Below are 21,355 nucleotides of genomic sequence, written 5' to 3'. Positions count from 1 at the left end.
TGGGTCAATGGTATATCTATTTTTGAACAAAATAAAGTGTATCTTTACTCCTTGCCTCACATCACACACAAAAATTGACGCCAGAGAGAGCGTGTATCTAAATAGGAGAGGTAAAACAAAATTTTTAGAAGAAAACATAGGAAAATACCTTCATTATCTTAGGGAGGTAATGATAACCTTACACTAAACACGCCACAAAAAAGGCTAACCATTAAGGGAAAAATGATAAATTGAACTACACTAAAATTAACTTTTGTTCATCAAAAAATGATTATGAGAGTGAAAAGGCAATCCACAGTATTTACAATAAGTATTTCCAATACACGACTTATATCCTTACTATATAAACTCTTACAATGCAATTAGAAAAGGCAGATGACTAAAAAAGAAAAATAGGCAAGTGACTTGTGCACACAATGCACAATGGGGGATATTTAAATGATAAACATTGAGAAGGTGCTTAACTTCTTTAGTCATCAGCGACATGAGAATTAAAACCACAGTGTGATACAACTACACACCCATAAGAACAGCTCAAATGAAAAAGACACAGACCTAGTATTGGCAAAAATCAGTAGCAACTGGAAATGTAACTCACATCTGATAGAAATACAAATTGGTGGGATCGCTTTACCAACAGTCTGCTGTAGATACTAGAAGTCTACTGCAGTATCTACTGAAGCAGAACACGTGCATGTGATGCCAGCAACCCTGCTCCCAGCCGAATACTACATAATTATGTGCATATGTTCATCAAGAAAATAAACAAGAATATTCATAGCAGCACTATTCATGAAAGAAAAAAACCTCTAGATAACACAAATGTCCACAGTAGGATGGATAAATAAGTGGTGGTAAATTTAGACCATGGAATACTATACAGCAGTGAAAATTATTGAATGATTGGTATACACAAAAACATGGATGAATTCCATGATTGCGATGTTGAGTGTAAAAGACAGACACAAAAGAGAAAGGGAAAAAATAGTCTTGTTTGATTTCATTTATATGAAGTGCAAAAAACAAGTATTAGAGGTCAGGACAGTAATTACGCATCGGGGCAATTACTGGGAGGGAGCATGAGAAGGCTTCTGGGTGCTGGTTGTGTTCTGCTGATTGATCTGGGTGCTGGCTACACTGGTGTGCTCTGTGAAAATTCTTCAAACAGAACACTAAGTTTTGTGTGTAATACGTATGTTGTACCAGCATGAAAAGTTTGCTTAAAAGAATGAAAATCATTGAACAAAATACGCTGGAAATATTTGGATAAGAATTACAAGATTTAACTGAGATATTTGTAACATTGTTTATTGCACTGATAAGTCTTTACAAAAAGAAATTGCACGCACACAAAAGGTGGAAGTAGAGCTATAAAGAATACATCAAACAGATGAGTGATGAGAGTAATGGCAAACAAAATGTAGCATTTTTTATTTAATAGTTTTGTTCAAAAAGGACACATCAGAGTAGTTTAAAAGGTAACTTTACATTTAATAAAAACGTGCAAATATTTCAACTGCACATGATTTAATTTTTTCACTTGTTATTGAAATTCATCTACAATACTGGAGTCTTATCATATAGGTTAAAACATAGCAAAAGACAACTTTAATTTCAAGTAAAGTTTCCATTGGCAATACAGAATTAAAAGTATGCTTATTATTCAAAACATGCATAGAAGAGACAGTATGCCTGTGTGGGGAAACAGTCAAATAGACTGTGAACTTATATAGTCACAAATGGACCCAGGATTTTATAAAACTCTGGCCTTATTATAAAGAGTAACTTGGTATTTCTTTGAACTAATAAAAAAAATGAACAGTGCATATTTCCTCTATTGAACAGAGGTATTCATCCACTTCCTACAAGACTATTATATTCAATCTTTAGAGAGATTATTTATTGCCATTATAAACAGGTATTACTGTGAAAATGAGATAACATTAGAATCCTGGTTATGCTGTACCCAACAGGGGCAGAAATCTCTTCTAAGTCAAAGACAGAATAACCCATGAATGTGAATGAATACTGTAATATCATAATCCATTAGAACCCATTCAAATTCCAATATGCAGAAGGGAAGGGGGATGGCGATGATTCTTTCGGTTAATCAATTTGATATGATCACTGATGACATTCCTTCAGAAGTAGATACCTTGTTTCTCATTGTATTTAAGAAGAAAAAGGGAGAGAAGATACACTGCCTTTGGCTAGCCAAACATATTTGGGAATTTCACACATCTGTGCCAAAGGCGTAATATAATTCTCCACCATATAAGATGTTGTCTCAGTTGGGGACCTGAGTACTCATTTTTCTCTAGTAACGAAGTACAACTTCATCCCTTCCAGCATGAAATGTATGGGAATAGTCCACAGGGCCACAGCCTACATATTACATCTAGTACCTAGAAAATCGCTGGCAGTCAGAAAAGATTACGTAAAAATAAAAGATATAAAATATTTTCTGGCTTAAACTATGGATTTTTTAAAAACCTATACATTTTCAATGTGTATATTCAATGTGTATATTCCAATGTGTATATTCCAATTTTTTTCTTTTGCTATTGAGTTCATTTAGAATGTTTTATCTAAAACAGTCATTTTAAATATAGATTTTTATATAGACTATTTACTTTTCAAGATTTCTTTTGAAAGGTGGACAGAATTCAGTTAACGATCACTTATTCTCATGCTGCTAAAATTTTAGAGAAAAATAGAAATTTGTTTTAATCACCACAGTCTTATAAACATCAAAACTGTTTTTTGTTCAAAATAACACAATCTTTGTGTTAGATTTCAAATAGACCATACCTCTTGGTACCACTACACAGTGATCATTTCTATAAACTAAGTTAAAATTGCACTTTGAAACTAGAGACAGACTTTCATATATTTTGTTTGATCTTAATTGTGATCCATGATTATCATATCAAAAAGTGATTTTTACAAATCACAATAATCTTATTGCTTCATTTCTCTAAATACATCAGCCCACTTCTGTAGCTTTTAAGTGAACCATTTTCTTGATTCTGAATTCTGGTTACAGATATGGTCACATGTAACACTCACTACTAAGTACTAACTAACTTTGCATTTTAAAGATTTTTTTGACGTATTTACCAAAAGTGAATTTTGAAGGCTTTGATTGAAAACGGCACCAGCAATGATATTCCAGCATTACTCAGTGTGCCCGCATCCTGTGACCAGTGCAGCTCATGGGTATCAAGGCCAGTTAGTAATGGATTCTTCTTAGGATTACCTTCCTGGAGTAAGAAGGCAGATCTTATTCCAGAGAGGCTGTTGGGTCCCACTTACCACGACTGAACTGAGGCACGTGGGTACCCCGGTGAATGCTGTCAGCAAATCTGTCACGTGGGTCTGGCCGCATTTCATCAGCAGAGCCTGGACATGGCTAAATTGCCTGGATAATTCTTCTCACCATTTTGCACATTTTAGAGGTAAGCTATTTATTTTATAAATAAAGCCTAGAAACAATCTTAAGTGTTTCTCTTTCAATGGCTAAGAGGTTAAAAAAAAATAAAAATCGAAGATTTAAAAAAAAATCTAATAGAAAAAGAATGAGTGTTTCAAGTTCAAAGAAACAGTCAGTGCAGAAAATGCTTGCATAGAATTACACAGGCGGTTAAATTCAAGTGACTTCCTGAGCCCACTTTCAGAAAGCAAGTCTGCGCATAGCCTATGGAAGCAAAGGGGAAATAAAAGTGTTAATAGAACTGAATTCTCCTTAAGTCTATATTATCTTGTTTTACAAATATGTTTTGATAGTGTTGGTTGCTTGCGTTTGCCCATTTAGGTGTGTGGATCATCATAATAAAAGTAGGGTACAAACTTAGTTTTGTGACTCATCAAACTTTAATTAGATTTATTTAAAAGCAGTAATTACTATTTAGTGAGCACTTACTAGGCATCCTTTAATTTTTGCAACTCTTTGAAGCATTATTATTTCTATTTTACATGAAGAAACTAACATGACGACAAGGTAAATCATTTTCCCTGGGCTACACAGCCAGTAAGTAGCAAATCAGGGTTCACACGCAAATCCATCTGGTTCTAGAATCCATGTCCTTAAAACCACTCTGCTCTACTGCCTCACTATCTACAGGATTCCTACCTGAATGATCCTTTTATGTGGCAATCAAAAATACATCTATATTATAGCAACTTCTTTAGTTCCCATTTTGATATATGAGTCTTTACTAAGTTGGCCCTATATCCATAGTCATAAACTTCTAAAGCTGGAAGGACTACAGAGCTCAGTGATGTTGTTCCTGGGCTCACGACACTGGTGGGCTAAGATGCAGGACCTCTGATTTTCACCCTAGCAGTGTTATTTCCTCCACAAAAGGCTTCTCTGACTGTCATCCTCATTGCCTGGTTTTGCCATAGGGGTTTGAATTGTATGCTTTCCACACTTTTATCAGGTTCTGAAATAAGGCAAAGAAGGCATACTTATCAGATCTGTACATGACACCAGTGGGGGTGCACAGTTAATATGCTGGATGATAGATTCAGAATTCAAAAGGATGTCAATAGATGGGAATGAATAAGATGTAATCAATCAGAAATATGTGTAGTCCTGCACTAGGGTCAAAAACTAATTACACAAATATAAATGGGGAGCCCAGCCAGACAACAGTTAGTGTGAAAATCCTAAGTCTTTAATTGACCCCTGCTCAATAGAAGCAAAGATGTTGATGTAGCTATTATGAAAATAAACACGTTTTTTAAGTCACGGTAACGGAACTACATCGATGAGATCAAGGTAGGTCATGGTTGCATAATCTCCATGCTGGCCTGATCCCATCTAGGGTTTTGTGTCCTCTTCTTGGCAAATTCTGTGTCTATGAGGAACAATAAAGGGACCTGGAGGAGTCCTGCCTGGAGTAGAGTTTGCTGGACACACAAGGACTGTTCAGTGGGAGGGTTTGTGTTGTGGAGAAGGCAGATCTCAGTCCCTAAGACGGTTATGAGAGAAAAGCTGAATCTTGTTTTTAAGAACAACTAACACTTGGAGACTCCTGACCATGTAACAAACTCCCTGGAAAAGCTACGAGTTGCCAGTGTCTGGAAATGTTCACACAAAAGCTAAGGGAACATCCATGGTGGAGGAGAGATTTCTGCATGGGCTAGGAAGTGGGATAACTTGATTTCTAAGACATTTTCCAACTTTAAAATTCTATGATCTTCTTTTGGTAGTAACATTTTACTCACTGGTAGAGCCACAAAATTCACTCAGGTAACTACAAGTTTCAGTCAAGTTTCCTAGGAATCATCTGATGCCCCAAGAGAATCTGAAATACATTCTTAGCCATTATCAGTCGGATGGAGAAAGGTCATGAGGTTCCTGCTCCTCACGTACTATTTCTGAAGCTTATGAAACTCCTGAGTTAGACATTCCCTCCCTTCACCTTTCCCCCACCCCTTAGGTCAGTGGAAGAGGAAGTATGCGGAGGCTTAGGTATCTGCCTATATGCCTGGGGCAGAAGGGCCCCAAGCTCTTAAAGTCTTCAAGAGAGAATTCTTATTTCCCATTTTTCCTTTTCGATGAAGCCATCCTTTTGGTATTTAAAATATATATTTTTTCTCTGAATAGTCTGCATCGGACATAGTCACTGTATGTATTATTCTATTTATTTAAGATTTTATCCAAATTATTTTCTTTGAAAGAAAATAATGCCCATACCTCATCCTCGACACCGAGGTCTCCTTCTATCAGCTCTGCTTCCATTAATTCAAGACGATCTTTATGGTCTTGGATGAGGGAGATCTTGACAAGGAACACAGACAGTATTTATTGGAAACATAATAGCATCAAACCACCGGATCTTCCACTGAAAACGACTTTAAGTGCTGCTGCTGCTTCTCATCTGGAATCATCTGTAAACTTTAGAATCCTTTCCAGGTTTCTTGTTCTTTTATATTTCTCCTCAGAGTTTTCCCTGTAGCATTTTTTCACATTTGAGTGTGAGCTAGTACAGTTCTCCATTGTCTAACCCCCTCTTCAGTTCTCTTCCCCAACCTCTGAAGTATATGCCTCTTAGTGAGTCACCCCGAGTTCCCGAATGATTCAGCCGTCCATAGTGTTTTTATTTCAACGGCTAAACTAAACATTGAGCATGCACTGAATGGTCTTGTGACTGATAATGAACAGTCCCAATGATACTTGGATGGGAATTAACTTTATTGGAGATGGAAACCAACATCTATGGACCAAGTTGGTTGTTCAGCTTTTTAGCAGTAATATGTATTTTAGTCTTATACACAGAGGAAACCAATAATAATTTGGGCTTTGTCTTAATGAATAAAGAAATATATTCCCAAAGCAACTGCAAATGTATATAAAGGCAAGAGTGGCATTTCAAAGAGCTTTTTAGCTACTTTTCATCTCACAAATAAATAATCCAATTCTCTTTGCTAGCATGGAAATGAATTAGACTTCAGTCCCGCGCAGGTGGTCAGACATAATGGGAAAGTCAGAGGGTAGGTAACTACAAGTTGAGGCTGTCCTCGGTGAACCTCTGTGATGGCCATATAAAGGGATGGGGAGAGGGTCCTATCACTGCATCCACAACATCCATAATACACAAGTTTCCCTTCCTGAAGAGAAGGAAAGTACCACAGGTGAGATTTACCATCATTTACCTCTACCATGTACCGGGCTTTGTGCTCAATACCGAGGGTGCACAGAAGTATAAGGTTTCTGATCTGACAGGCCACCAGCAGCGCTCAACCCACTATCCAGTGAACCAGTAAGGATATAATACAAGCACTCAGTTCTACTCTGTGTGACATTTGTTCAGGGTCAAAAAATCCTTCCCAGCCGCTCACAATGCCTCCCTGATTACAAACGAGGTTGAGTAACACTGGTGGGGGCACTCTTGGTTAGTGCTTTTTGTGACATTCATGGGATCTGAGAGCTTGGATCAGAAGTGGGTATAAACAAATAACAAAATAACTTTTCATGTTGAGAACAAACTTGACACTTTAGTTCTATTTTACTTTTAATATGGGGGTCTTTTTTAGATACTTTGTATATGATCCTGCTTTGTTGTTTTTATGTATGGGTTAGAGAATTTTAAGATAGAAAAAAGTTTATGAGTTTTCAAAGACGAGCATCTTGTATGCATCTTTGTTTTTTTTTTAAGATTTGTGGTTTTACTATAATACGTTTCTTCCTTTTTCTTTTCTTTTCTTTTTAAATTTAAGAGCCAGATCTTGGTACTTAGGACTAGTATTTTCCCCAGCAGCGTTAGGTAGAGCAATCTCTCTACTAACAACAGCTGAAAAGAATAACGTACTATTGTTTTCTAAATTAGTTTTACTTTAGACATTAACTTCCAGTTTACAATAAGAATCTGCTTACCCTAAGTTTAGGGGGGAGAAAAGGGAAGCAATTTAAAATATAGTAGACTGTGTCACTGAAATAATAATTATTGTTATTTTTATAGGTATTTGTTTTAGTTTCCCAAATTCACATGGGAGGAAAGAGGTTCTTGTACCGAGCCCACCAGTAGGCCCAGCCCGTGACCCAGAGCAGAATGCTCAGCTTTCCTCGGTGTCTGACAACAGAACTGACGAAATAAGGAGGCCCATAAGAAATCAGGGTCTTGTCTATTTTGTGGGGGATAATGAACTCTGGGCTGATTCATGGCTTTTAATTATTTTTCTTTTTCAAAGATCAGTTATGACCTAATGGATCCTATTTAAAGGCATTGATAATCAAGAGTTTCTAGATTGCTGAGAATTCACATTGCATTTTTATATACAAATCCCAGAAAATCCAAGTGTCGTGTGGGGCAGCCTGAGGGGTCTTAGCTCCCACTCCCCACATAAGAACACAGGATGTGGCTAGGCCAAAAAGGAACACCCATGGAGCCATAGGTAGGGGAGTCATACCACTATAGTCTCACTGGAGGCTGGATTCACACGACGTTCGACCTGCTGTCCGCTTTTCTGTCTGCCAACCGACTCCCCCTCCCCAGTGCAGCCACGTCAGTTATATCAGTAGCCAATTGACTAACAGGCTAGAGCTGACAGCCAACTAGCCACAGCCAACATACTACCCCAGCCAGCACCTTTCCATGTGAGGCCGAGAGCCTGGAAACTGCTCTCCGGGGCTTTGTCCCCACACTAAGAGCGCTTTATTCTAAAAAGGCACTACAGTTACTGCCTACTTTTATTAGTAAGCCCACACAGTGTAACTAATATGCACTCGGCACTCCCAGGTGCTTTCCTATAAACTATCATGTTTAGTCTTCACATCTACCCAGAAAAGGAAATGTTTTTACTCCCCTTTTACTGATGAGAAAACTGAGGCTCTGTGAAGTTAAGCAGATGGCTTAACATCCTCCGAGGCTGGCATTCAAACCTAAGTTTGTGCAATTTTCACCATTTACAGAAATTATGGTAGTGTAAGGAAGATAGGAAGATACATATACATATGTAAAAAGGCTAAATGTTTACCGTTTCTAAAAGGGAATCTTGAATCTCTCGGGATTTAACCTGGTTCTGTACGTGGAGGACAGCATCATGGACAGTCAAAAAGAATATGTCCTTTCTGTTATCATTAAAGAAACCACATTTCTCCAGCTTTTCTATCACATGATCTTCAAAAGAAAGAGATGTTTAGTTAGTCTCTAGGAAAAAGATATTTTTTGTAACATCAACCAATACTAAGCTTTGGTAGCTCCTCCTTTTAATTCCTTTACTCATTTCCAAAATGTGATCCTGCTCTAAAAGGCATTTCTTTTCTGGTAGCACATGGCAGGGTTACCCATAATGGGTTGTAGGAGACGCCTGGTTCCTAACCAGGTCCCTTTGCCAGTGTTCTCATCCTCTAGCTGCTGTGAGCCTGGCTGCTACTGGTTCACAGCTGTGGCCTTCTCTGGACAACTTTCCTGGGACAAGGGGAGCTGTCTCACCTGAAATGGCCTGGGAACTTAACACCTGCACCCTTGGGTGGCCTGCAGCCACTGACGGGCTGACATGGGGGTACACAGGCTTGCTCCCTGGCCTCCAGGAGGAATAGAGCCCCTGGTGCTCTTCCTGCTGTGTGATCCTTGTGAAGTCAGGCTAAGGTAGACTTCTGAAACCATGTCTTTGTCCAGCTTCTTCCCCTACCCTATCCTGCTTTCCTCACTCCCTCATGAATGTTTCCAGTGTCCTTTCTCAATACATCACTGGTGCAAGTATCCTTATCTGTCTCTGCTTCCAGTCAAAGCACTAGTATTTCATACAAACACACACTCACACATAGTCAGGCACAAAGTCAGACCCTGGAGGACCCTCTCATTTTAAGGGATCTAAGTCATCTCCAGCTCTGCTCTCCCTGTGATAATTTTTCCCCACTGATCCAGCACTGCTGTCCAGATATAAGTTTACATGCATTACTAGCTCAATGGCACAAATTGGAAATAATATCTTTCTAGCTTCAAAAAGGCCCTCGGAGTGATGGCTTAATGGGTAGAGTTTCTGTTTATGGTGATGAAAAGTTTTGCAAATACATAGTTGTGATGGTTGCACAACATTGTAATGTACTTAATGCCACTGAATTAATTGTACACTTGAATGTGACTAAAATGGCAAATTTCATTATATATTTTTTATCGTGACAAAAAAAATTGTTGTTTTTTCTTTAAAGGGCTTTGGTCATGATGTATCTACATTCCAAAGTAGGAGAAAGGGCTTAGGGAGAAGTCTTACAGATAGATATGTACATATACGCATTTACCTTGAAACGATGCAAAGTACACATTTACATCAATTCTTTGGAATTCTTTGACAATCTAAAAATTTAAAAAGGAGAATTTGAGTAACTTTATCGATGCATAATTCAGTAGCATTCAGTTACTTGCTTAGGAGAAACTTCAATACTTTCATGGTTAATCAGAACTTTGAGGAAAATTCATTATCGGAAAATCACAGAGGTTTTCAGCCTACAGTGATGATGTGATTAGGGATGATAATACTGCAACGCAAGAGGTGGCTACATCCAGTGCCCAACGCAGAGCACTTGATAGCACAGAGGGGCTTGGTAGATATTTGTGGAAGGAAGAAAAGAAGGGAGCCCAGGAGGCTTCCTAAGATAGCCCCTGCAGATCAGAGACAAGAGTATGAGTTTATATCTTTGAGTGGAAGACATATGGGTATAGATATGCGGCCACCAGATTTTGAATGTAAAAACTGACCTGAAAATCAAAGGTTCTGTAGTTTGACTGTATAGGTGTCAATATCTTGATTGTGATTTTGTATAATAGTTTTGCAAGATGTTAGCATTGGGAGAAAGCAGGTAAGGGTTACAAAGGATTTCTCTGCATTATTTCTTACACCTTCATGGGACTCACAATTATCTCAAAATGAAAAGTTTAATTTAAAAAATCAAGATGCAAGACCTATGGGCAATAATAAAATGGAACTTTATACCCCACATGCGCTCTTGTAACCCAGGTCACCCTTACAATTAACTACATATTATCTGTCTCCCCTGCCAGATCATAAGCTCCATAAGATCAAACTAGGGTGGACCACAGGTCCAGCTATTCTTGGGATGGCCCTAGTTTCTACCTCTTGTGTCAGTATGGTGGGTTAGATTGCTGTTCAGCAAATATTAACTCCTTTCCCCTTAAGAAAGAGTATACTGCCAGTAGCATGCATTTGTGCTTGGTCATGTGATTTCTTTGGCCAATGGAACACTAGCAGATATGATGTCAGTGATGCTTTAAGAGGCACTGTGCTTCCTTTCCTTGTGCTTTGTGATTCACCATCACAGGAACACGCTCCATGTAGCTTTAGACCAGTGGAGACCTGAATGCAGTCTGAAGGCTGGAGCCCAGCCCAGCCAACTTTCAGCATAAAGCAGAGCTTTTCCACTCAACCTACAGACACATGAGCAAGAAAAATTAATGACTGTTGTAAGCTGCTGACTTTGGGGTGGTTTGTTATGCAGCATCCTTGCAACAACAGCTGACCAGTACACTCAGCATAATTATTAATAGTGCTCACTTTTACTCTCAGAAGTGTCCCAGGTTAGATGATAAACTGTCTAATCACCCAAGGTCAGTCCATATTTATTTATCTTTTTCATCACTTTAACTCCAACACCTAAAACAGTGCCTGGCACAGAGAATGTGCTCAATAAATATGCTGGGTTAAATTAAAAACAATAATAATAAAATAGAGCTTGAAATTTCTGGGAAAAAGATCAAGACCTCTATATAACTATAAAGTTTGGAATTTTCATAATTGTCATTATAGCATTTGAAAGCAATTATTTGTTAGGTGTGGCAAATATTCTGGCATTAAAGACATTAAGACTCTTCCCAAAAGTAATTCATGAAACCCTTTGGCCAACACAATCTATAATGCATCTGAGCCAATGCCTAGAGTGAAATGCACAATGAAGAACAAGATCTGTTCTCAAATGAGCTAATGACCAGGTCTTCTGAGACACTGGCAGAGAACCTGTCAGCATTTTCTCACAGTCTTTCATCAATTATAATCGCTTTTCTACCTTACCTGCCTAGTACTCGCATCCTGGGATCATTCTCTAACTCTGCAGAAGTAGCCAAGAAGCCCCAGACAAGCTAAACCTCAGTTGAAGGTCATTTTCATATTATTACATCTGATTGTGGTGTCTTGAACCTGCCTACTTTTCTGCCTGACTCGCTTGGTACCTACCTGTAGCTTCATCTAAACTTGACACTCCGGATCAAATCGATACTCTAGTTAGTCTGCTTTGGAGCACTGAGTGTAGTTGTTATTTAAAAGATGACTCAATGTCTGCCTTTCCCTCTAGACTGCTGGTCCATGAGGATAGGGACTCTGTCTACTTCATTACTTGTCTTGTGTGCCTGGCTGAGTGCTAGGCACGTACTAGGCATTTCACATCTATGTGTTGAAGGAATGAACTTGAGCTTGCATAACTGGTGTCTGATATCATGAATGTTCCTGTCCTACATGCTCCCCAAACCTGACGTCTGGGTTGCCTGACCTGTTTCCTGCTCTGACCTCTTGATCATCCCTGGCTTGATCATTTCCCCGTCCTGCCATGTACCTGGTGTTCTTCGTTCTGCTGCTATTCACATAACAAATAAAAACATAATACGTAATGTAAACTTTCACCTACTTTTCGTTCTTTCAATATTCCATTTCCTATATATTCTCAGAAAAATAAAACATAACAAATGTTAATATTTGCTGAGGGGTGACTATGTGCCAGATACTTTTCTAAACCATATATATTAGTATATCTGGGGGTGCCAAAAATATGTATACAAGTGGACACTTTGGTCAACGTTGCTCAAGCAGTAGTTCGCTGTAATCAGAAGTGTCTGGACGCTGACAGTAACCACTTTGAGCACCTCTCGTAATTGCAGACGTCAAACATGACTTGTATGAATCTTTTGTTATCAGTATATATTGAGTATTACAATTTTAATACAGTTTTCCTTTCTTAAAATGTGTATACTTTTTTGGCACTAAATATATATATTTAATGCTCATAAAAACCCTATGAAATAGGCACCATCATTATTCTCTTATTACAGATGAAGAAACTGAGGTGCAGACAGAGTAAGCAACTTGTCCATAGTCACACTGCAGCAAGTGGTAGGGTCAGGATTCAACCCCAGATGGTCTAGCTCCATAGCTGTACTTTAAAATATTATAGTCTAGTGCAAAAGCATTCCCCTAGAAAAATTACAGAGCCCATGCAATCAATTCTCCCTTTGCAAGACTATTTTACTATTGCCAAAGCTTCAAATCTATAATTCAAAATACCAGAACCTTACCACACGTAACGATCTCACTCCAACAACATCCAGGAAAGATACAGCTCCGCAATCAAGCACGAGGCTATGGATGGGCACTCTGGGAACATTGACTTTCACTGGAATATCAGAGTTCCAATCCACTTGAATTTCTATTTCCTTGGTTGGGATATCGAGTTCTTCTGGGTCTTCAATATCTTCATCGGGTTCAAAAGCATTATTCGATGAGCCAGCATCACTTATAATACCATTCTAAACAAAGAATATACCACTAACTTAGTCACCAGTGATTTGGGAGATCTTTCAACAATTCATTTCAAATTACTTAAAAGTGCTACACACTGTTCCTTGTAAGCAAAACACTGAGGGGATGAACTCTTAAGGAATGAGGTCCACCTCAGTCCAAACTTTGATGTTCTCTAGGAAGAAAAATGGAAGAACAGAGGAGTCGCGAACTCTTGATTTCTGAAAGATTGTAGAACTTGGCCAAGAGATATTTTGGCAGCAGAGTCTGAATAAAAGGCAATAGCTCTAAAAGTTTATGAACTTACTGCCTTCTATTACAATTTTCTGGCATTGAATTAGCACTTGTTTTGTTCCTTTCAGTAAAAACAAGGTTTATTTCATGATGGGAAAAAGAATCACACCACATGTTTCCAAGGAACTCTGATTTCATTTTATTTCCTCCTATTTCCTCTTGACTATTAGAACACCTCAGCTGTTCTCTGGCAAACCTGTCATCTGCTTATACACATCTGGGTGCCAAAGGGGGTCGATTTGTTTGTAGACTATCTAGCAGCTTTCATTTTCATCTGAGAAAGCAAAGAATTGAAGAGCAATAAGATGTTGCCTCACCTTTGTTGCTCTTAATTGTCCTTTTTTGATGAGTTTCTGTATTTTCCTCAGTGCTTTCAGCCTCTTATTATACACTCTGATGGCATCAAATCCCACCTTTGGAAATAAATATCAAGTTACTTAAAACATCTGGTTCCTAATGCTCATTAATCACAATTGTTATCTGAAGAGGTTATTTCTTAAGTAGTATTATTCCTTGCGATGTCCTGCCAAATAACAAAGTCTGAATTATGGGGCAGCCGGATAGCTCAGTTGGTTCGAGCGTGTGCTCTTAACAATAAGGTTGCTAGTTCGATCCCCACATGGGCCAGTGTGAGCTGCATCCTCCACAACTAGATTGAAACAACTACTTGACTTGGAGCTGATGGGTTCTGGGAAAACACAAATAAATAAAAGTTTGGAAAAAAAAAAAAAAGAGAAAAAGAAATTCTGAGGTCTGATGGAGGCCTCCACTACCAAGCCACCCTACCCCACCACCCAGAAACTCAGTAGCATATTAAAGATTCCAAGACAATCAAAAACAAGAGAGTGAAAATAACTTCTTTAACTTTAAATCTGTTTTTTTTAACATTTCCTTGATATTACAGAGCTCTTTTATTATTGCAAAATCTATGAATATTCCTCTGAACCAGTTCACCCTAGAACTCATGTGGTAAAACACTGGTATAGAGGCAAAACCCAACTTTGAAGCACAGCATGGAATTCAGAATTTCCTGCTTTCATGGTCCACTTACACTATCTAACTTTTTACTCCAGATGAGCAATTCCTCCCTCCAATACTTGTTTCCACCTTTTCCTCTCAGCTCACATAGTCCCCAAACATCGGATATAATCTCTTTCCTTCTGCCCGACTGCCACACAAAGCATGATGAATCCAACTACGTAACATGGATCGCTCCCTTCTATGAACACTTAACACATACTGTCTGTACTATCCATTTGGAATTTACTCAAATTCTGCCTGGAGACAACTCTAGTGTTTTTGTCCAGCATAGGTATTGATACCTGGACTTTAACATATGTGTCATATATATTTTTTCCTATCCCCAAAAGATTGTAAGTTATTTGAGGACACATATCATTCTTAACGCCTTGTACAAAGGGAACAAGGTATAGAGATTTATGTCCAGTTTGAGCCCAATAAATACCTGCAGAATAAATGAAGTCTCAAAGGAGATTAGAAAGCACATTTCTAGGGATAAAATACTTACTGTGGACTTGATACATTTTTTAAAACCATCGACATTGCCATAAAAAATGGGACTAGAAAACCTAATAATCTTCATTCCTTCCAGTTCTTCAATCTAGCATTAAAAAAAAAATTGAGGTTAAATAATTTCAGGCTTCAAATATTCAATTGAGTTTCTGGCTATTCAGTTATCAGCTGAGATTGCTCAGAAGAGCTGGGCAGCAGCACTCAACTTGCCTCAAATAGGGGCTTCATCCCAGGTGGGAGGCAATTGGTTACCCAAACTGCTGAACCTCCACTGTGCCAATGAAGGTCAAGTTAGAAAGGGCTTTAGAAAGCAATTATTCAACCCTCTGACTTTTGGATGAAGAAACAGGCTCAGAATGATGATATGAATTGCCTCAACTTCATACCACTGGCCTTTCCCTCCCTCAAAAATGTTTATTTTAAAATAGAAAATAAAAAGTAGCAAAACCAAGGCAATCTACAGGAACTGAGACCTATAATGTAATTTGCTTGTTCTTACCCTGACACAGAGTGGCCAGACCAAAAGTCAAACCCACAGAATCACAGGCTTTTCTAGTCTTTAGGAATCATAACAATTTTATTCCAGCCCCGTCAGAGGAGAAAACTGAGGCACTGAAGAGGCTGAGTGTGTTGGGCAAGGTCTCTACAAGCCGGATGCCAGAACTCAGAACTCAGCCCAGGGTTCCCAGAGACAGAGACTCTCGGCCATCATTTTTAGCTCTTGATGGCACTTGGATCAACACAACCGAGGGAGGTTGTGGAAATAAATTAAGTAGCACCTACTGGAATTCCAGATTCAGTGGCCAACTTTTTTTTATTTTAAGGTAAAATTTGATTACAATGTCCTAGGGTTCACATTTAAACAAATTTTTAAACATTTCTTTTAAAAACTTTTATTTTTAATTTTTAAAAGTGTTCTCTTAATTTTCTTTCTTTGCTTTTTCATCTTTGTTTCTCATGCTGGTCACTAAGCAATCTTATTTGCAGGAACCACAAGCCCATCAGTAAGATACTTATTTTCTTTGTTTTTTATTTCCTGTGTTTTTTATTATTTCTTGCAATTCCAAGGATAGAGTACAATGTCAAATATGGTTTTGGTGACAGAACATTAGTCTTTTGTTAGAAAAAATCTTAGAGGGATTTTAGATAATTTTATAGAGGATAAGGATTATATAGCAGAGAAAACTTTTTTCTTCCTCTTGCTGCTTAAAATTTTTTTAAATGCCTGGGCTTTCAGCAGTGTTACTGTATTGTGTACTGGACCTTGGTGTGTGCACTAATTGGGTTCAGTGGGCATTTTGGATTTGTATGTCACATTTTTCATCAAATTTGGGGACATTTTGATATTTATGCAAAAAATTGCATCTGTCTTTTTTCTTTTCTCTTTTGGGACCCTGATTATACATATATCGATATGTTTTATTTTGTTCTAGAGGTCTCTGAGGCTCTGTCTATATTTTTTTTTTATTGAGGTATAACTGACATATAACATTATATTAGTTTCAGGTATACAACACCATTTGATGTGTGTATATATTGCTAATGATCCTCACAATAAGTCTAGTTAACACGTTGCGTACGGATCACGAGAATCTTCACGAGGGATTTAAACCCCACCGTACGCAACGTGTTAACATCTGTCACCATATATAATTACAAATTGTTTTCTTGTAATGAGGATTTTTAAAACCTACTCTCTTAGCAACTTTCAAATATGTAATATAGTATTATTCACTATAGTCACCATGCTGTACATTACAGCCCCGTGCCCTATTTATTTTATGACTAGAAATTTGTACCTTTGGACTCCCTTCACTCAGAGAAATAGAATTTGATTCAACTTCTGGAAATAATTGAATTGCCTATTTTTTAAAGTTCCTCTTACAATGGTTTGACATTAAAATGACATTCACCTAGCATGGACAAAATCCCTGTAAACCAGGGATATCAGAGGGCACATTGAATTAAAAGTTTTCATGACATCCCAGTAGATTTTGAGAATTTCCTGACAGAAACCTGCCACCCCTTTGCCTCCCTTGTTCCTAACCTACTAGATGAGTAATATGTGACCGCTGAAAATCCAGGCTAGCAAACCGAGTCCAGCAACTACCTTACAAAGGCACTCACGTTTTTGTAGTTCTTGGTACTTTTGTAGATATCTGTGTGAGGGATGTTTCCAAGGCCATTCCAAGAGGGACTAAAAGAAAAATTAAGTTCAGGATTTTTTGGAACAGGCATATTTTGGAATAAAAATTTAGAAGAAATAACAGATACTAAAGAGCCCTTCATTCTGATGTTTTTTGGACTCTGTCTTTATTGCAGTTGACATTTTCTTGCAGTTAACTCTGAAATGAACAGCTGGTGTTTGTGTGGAATTGGAGGAGAAGGAGGAACCACAAGTCTTTTCTGATGGCTGGGAAAATAATGAGCATCATACTTTCATGTGTGCAACACCCTGTCGGCTAAGCAAAGAGCTTTCACACCTATTATATCGTATTTAAGCCCCAATCCTGCAATGTCAGTGGTATGATCCTCCTTTTTACTGGTGAGTAAACTGAGGTTCAGAGAAGTTCAAAAGGCCCTAGAGGTCAAGGGCAGCCCAGCGTCTGTCTATCTTTAACCCACTGGTCTTCCCTGCCTGGCACAAGGCCTGGAGGTCAAGGGCAGCCCAGCCTCAACCTTTAACCCATTGGCCTTGACTGCCTGGCACAGGGCCTGGAGCTTACTTGTGAGTTATTGCAACTTTCTGATGAAGTATGGAGAGTCTGTGGTCATGAAGTTAGTCTCATTTTATAGAAATAAGAGCCTAGAAGAACCAGAAGTAAGTCCTTCCCATTTCCTGTTCCTGATGAAATCAAACAAATTCCATGAGTCTTCAAGTGTGACTAGGGACATATGCTAAATACAACTCCTGAAGAAAGAGTGTCTGTTTGGGGCACTCTCAGCAATGTGCCCTCTGGATCAGCCTTATAATTACTGGAAATTAAATACTGTGGGGGATACTGCGTTTTGTTGGCTAAAAGCCTACTTAAACCAAGTCAGCAGTTAAAACATGTTGTCGGTTTTTCCTCGGCTGGCTGTTCTGTGCTGATTTTTTAACTTAAAGTTCATAAACTATACAGTCTCTCTCTACAAAGCCCTTCTTTCCCAACCATAGCCACACAAGAAAAAATAAACGTGAGACAGACAGAGCACAAGAGGCAGCATCTTTTAAGGACCTTGACTGAGTTACTTCACAGAAGCAAACCGGGCGCTTTGGGAGCTTATGAGTTCTTTCTGGCCCCGTGTCTTTGCTGCTTTCACCCTGCGGATGATCTAATGACATGTTCTTCACATAACTGTGTGGGTGTCAGGTACATGCTTTTTTGGCAAATGTGAATAAATTTTGGCTACAATTAATTGTTTTAAAGTCTCCTGTTCTGGGTTACATAAACTTCTAGGTTACTAGCTTCCAAAGAAAATGAGCTAACATATAGTCAGCAGCTATCTTGTCCCAAGCCTTGGGCCAAGTCCCTCACAGACTTCACCTCATTTTAATAAGCAACTGCAAACCAACCTCAGTCTTCTGCTGAATCCTATATCTTTTGGTCTGACCAGGATAGTAGGAGAATGCCAGCAGTAGAGCATGTGACTAAGTGCATAGATTTTGGGGTGAGATTCATCTGGGTTCAAATTGTGGCTCTCCCACCTACTAGGTATGTGATCTTAGGGAGGTTCTTAACCTTTCTGAGCTTCAATTTTCTTATTTGTAGAATGAAAGTAATAAAACCTACTCACAGTATTTTTTTTTTTTTTTTTTAAGATTAAGTAAGACAACGTGTGGCAAGCACTATGTGCGAATTCATACAAGCACTCAATATAGGAATTATTATGAAACGGAGTGGTTTCGCTATATTTATCAAAATGGTGCAGAAAACCTCAGGGTCTGTTGTTCTAGTTAGAGGTAACCTGGGTCTTATATTACTCACAATTGAACTCTCAGGACCACAGTCAATAATCCAAATATGAGGCCAGCTAATAAACCGAGGTCCAGCCCCAGAATGATGGACATTACGCACGTAAATACCCAGATAACCTAGAAAAAAATAGAAATGAAAAAAAGTATACTAATTCATCATGTACCATCAGGTGAGAGATTACCTGTGAAAAAAATAATATCAATTGTCCATAAACAAATTACGGTTGACCCTTGAACAACACAGGTTTGACCTGCGCGGGTCCACCTAGAAGTGGAATTTTTTTCAGAAATACTGCAAATGTATTTTCTCTTCCTTATGACTTTCTTAATAACATCTTCTTTTCTCTAGCTTACTTTATTGTAAGAATATAATATATAATACATTAACATACAAAATATGTGTTAATCAACTATGTTATTGGTAAGGCTTCAAAGGTAAACGGTAGATTATTAGTAGTTAAGTTTTGGGGGAGTCAAAAGTTACATGTGGAATTTTGACTGTCGAGGGGTTGGTGTCCCAACCCCCATGTTGTTCAAGGGTCAACTGCGCAACTTTTTAAAAATATTCATTTCATATTTAAGTGGAAGTGGAAACTGGCCTTCCCAATAAAGATCAACTGTCCTACTTAAATTTTTTTTTAAATTTTTGAATAGTTAGTATATTAACATAGTTTAAAATGGAACTGCTATAAAAAGGGTGTGCAGTAAGAAATCTTGCTTGCAGCCCTCTCTCCTCTTCACCTACTCTCAATCTCCCTCCCTACTGGGATCTTTTTTCATTCCTCTCTGAATGTGTGTGTGTGTGTGTGTGTGTGTGTGTGCGCACACACGTGCACACGTTTTGCCAGTATTTCTTTTTGAAATATGACTACAAAGCCTGTTTTATTTTTCCATCTTTTAGTGTATTATATACACTATTCTATTCTGCACTGGTCTCTGTTTTTCACTTAACAATTTGTCTTAGAAATCTTTCCATATCAATATATAGCAAGTTTTCTCATTTCTTTTCATTCATCTGTTCTGGTTTAAATTAAAGCATAACTCTAAAGGATTTAACTTCCAGTTTTTATTAAGTAATTCCTCAGAACAGTTATGAAGGATACTTTGGTCAGAATTATAATTGGCATGGGGTTTTGTATTTTGTTTTTGTTTTTTTGCTTGTTTTGTTTGTCCCTCTAAATTAGTTGTTTGTTTTTATTTGTTTGTTTGCTTGTTTGTTTTAATGTGTTTGTCTGGCTTTGGCTCTAGACATCAAGTGTATATGACTGAGCTCCAATGGGATTCTTGCTGGCAATGGATCTTCCAGGAGATACACAACCTTCAAAACCATAGTTCACCAGGAAGAGTTCCAAGGTGTGGCTCATGCACACAATTCTCATTTCTGCCCTGAGGCTCCCAAAATGCAAGCAAGACTGAGGCGATAAGGGAACATAATGATATGGCAGGAAGCATATAATAACCAAATCTTATTTCAGAGAAAAATGGGTGACTTACCGCATCAATCTTATTCTGCCTCCACAGATGAGGCACGTCACACACCTGCATAAACATCCCTTTCAGGTTGGCAATTACAACAGCTGCCAAGACTGACTGCCAAGAGAGACAGAGAAGGCTGTGTTATTCAGGGGAATGGTTTTCCATGTGATGATTTATAAATCTCCTGTTATTTCTTTGGGGACAGAGCAGGGAAATTATGCAATCAGTGTGCCGAGAAGCGGGGTTATACCTTCTGCAAGGGTTCCAGCAGCTTCCCCAAGGCAACAATGGCAATCATCACAACCCCAGCCGAGAGGATGCCAGCAACCTGAAAGACACACAGCTCCCATGAACAGAGTTCTTTCTCCTCCTGTCGCCCAGCTCGCCAGATGTGTGTGTCACAGAGCCTGATCACAGGTACACGTGACGCTTCCTGACTGCACCCCCCCCTTCTGCTCAATGCTGTTGAGAGAAATGAGAATTCTTTGCTAACACTCTACAAAACTGAAAAACAAAACAAAATGGAAACCATATAGTATATAGTAGCTGTGACAGATAAATTAAAGAGAATGTGGAGACCGAGTCTGCGAAAGTAAAGCCAGTTTGACCCGGATTTCATTTGGATATATTAGACCTGTAGTTTGGTGTCAATTTAGGACACCAAACTTCTATTTGCCATACCAGGAAACATGGACCATCCCCTTCCCCAACAACAGATCATAGTCATGTTTTGGGGAAATAAATTCTCACAGCACATATCTGATTCCTCTGCATCATTGAATCAGCACCCATAACGGCAGTTCTGATAATATGTTGTCCTTGAAGCACATATTGCCACTGAAGCCTCAGAGAAAAGAAGTTTACCAGTCCTACAGCAAACTCAAAACGCCACAGAAGCCCACTGAGAAGTGGGAACATGTCTCCTGCTTCCTCTAATAGTTCCACAGATGCAGGCTCACAGCTTGGCCCCCCAGTAGCCCGAGTGATGACGGGCAGTAGCAGGGGTAAAGGACGCTCCAGAAACTTGACCTTGGCAGGTAAAAGGAGCTCTCCTAAGGTCCA

General features: G+C 38.6%; 1 protein-coding gene across 2 annotated transcripts in view; it reads right to left on the bottom strand.

Moving 5' to 3' along the window:
• Positions 1-1,391: 1,391 nt before the first annotated feature.
• SLC26A4 (solute carrier family 26 member 4) overlaps positions 1,392-21,355 on the bottom strand; it is a 38,413-nt gene continuing 18,449 nt past the window's right edge. For both annotated transcript variants that reach the window (XM_019745335.3, XM_019745337.3), the window contains 11 exons: positions 20,544-20,621; positions 20,312-20,407; positions 18,828-18,934; positions 16,987-17,056; positions 14,855-14,947; positions 13,644-13,739; positions 12,810-13,040; positions 9,752-9,806; positions 8,485-8,627; positions 5,705-5,788; positions 1,392-3,697 (listed from right to left, as the gene is read on the bottom strand). In XM_019745335.3, the coding sequence (XP_019600894.1) occupies positions 3,674-3,697; positions 5,705-5,788; positions 8,485-8,627; positions 9,752-9,806; positions 12,810-13,040; positions 13,644-13,739; positions 14,855-14,947; positions 16,987-17,056; positions 18,828-18,934; positions 20,312-20,407; positions 20,544-20,621 (1,077 nt within the window). In that variant the 3' untranslated portion in view covers positions 1,392-3,673. The remainder of the gene's footprint in view (positions 3,698-5,704; positions 5,789-8,484; positions 8,628-9,751; positions 9,807-12,809; positions 13,041-13,643; positions 13,740-14,854; positions 14,948-16,986; positions 17,057-18,827; positions 18,935-20,311; positions 20,408-20,543; positions 20,622-21,355) is intronic.

The sequence above is a fragment of the Rhinolophus sinicus genome, chromosome 4 (genome assembly GCF_057876585.1).
Source record: "Rhinolophus sinicus isolate RSI-liver-muscle chromosome 4, RSI-T2T, whole genome shotgun sequence".
Classification (NCBI taxonomy): domain Eukaryota; kingdom Metazoa; phylum Chordata; class Mammalia; order Chiroptera; family Rhinolophidae; genus Rhinolophus; species Rhinolophus sinicus.
The sequence above is the reverse complement of the archived record's forward strand: the minus strand, read 5'-3'. Positions and strand labels throughout refer to the sequence as shown.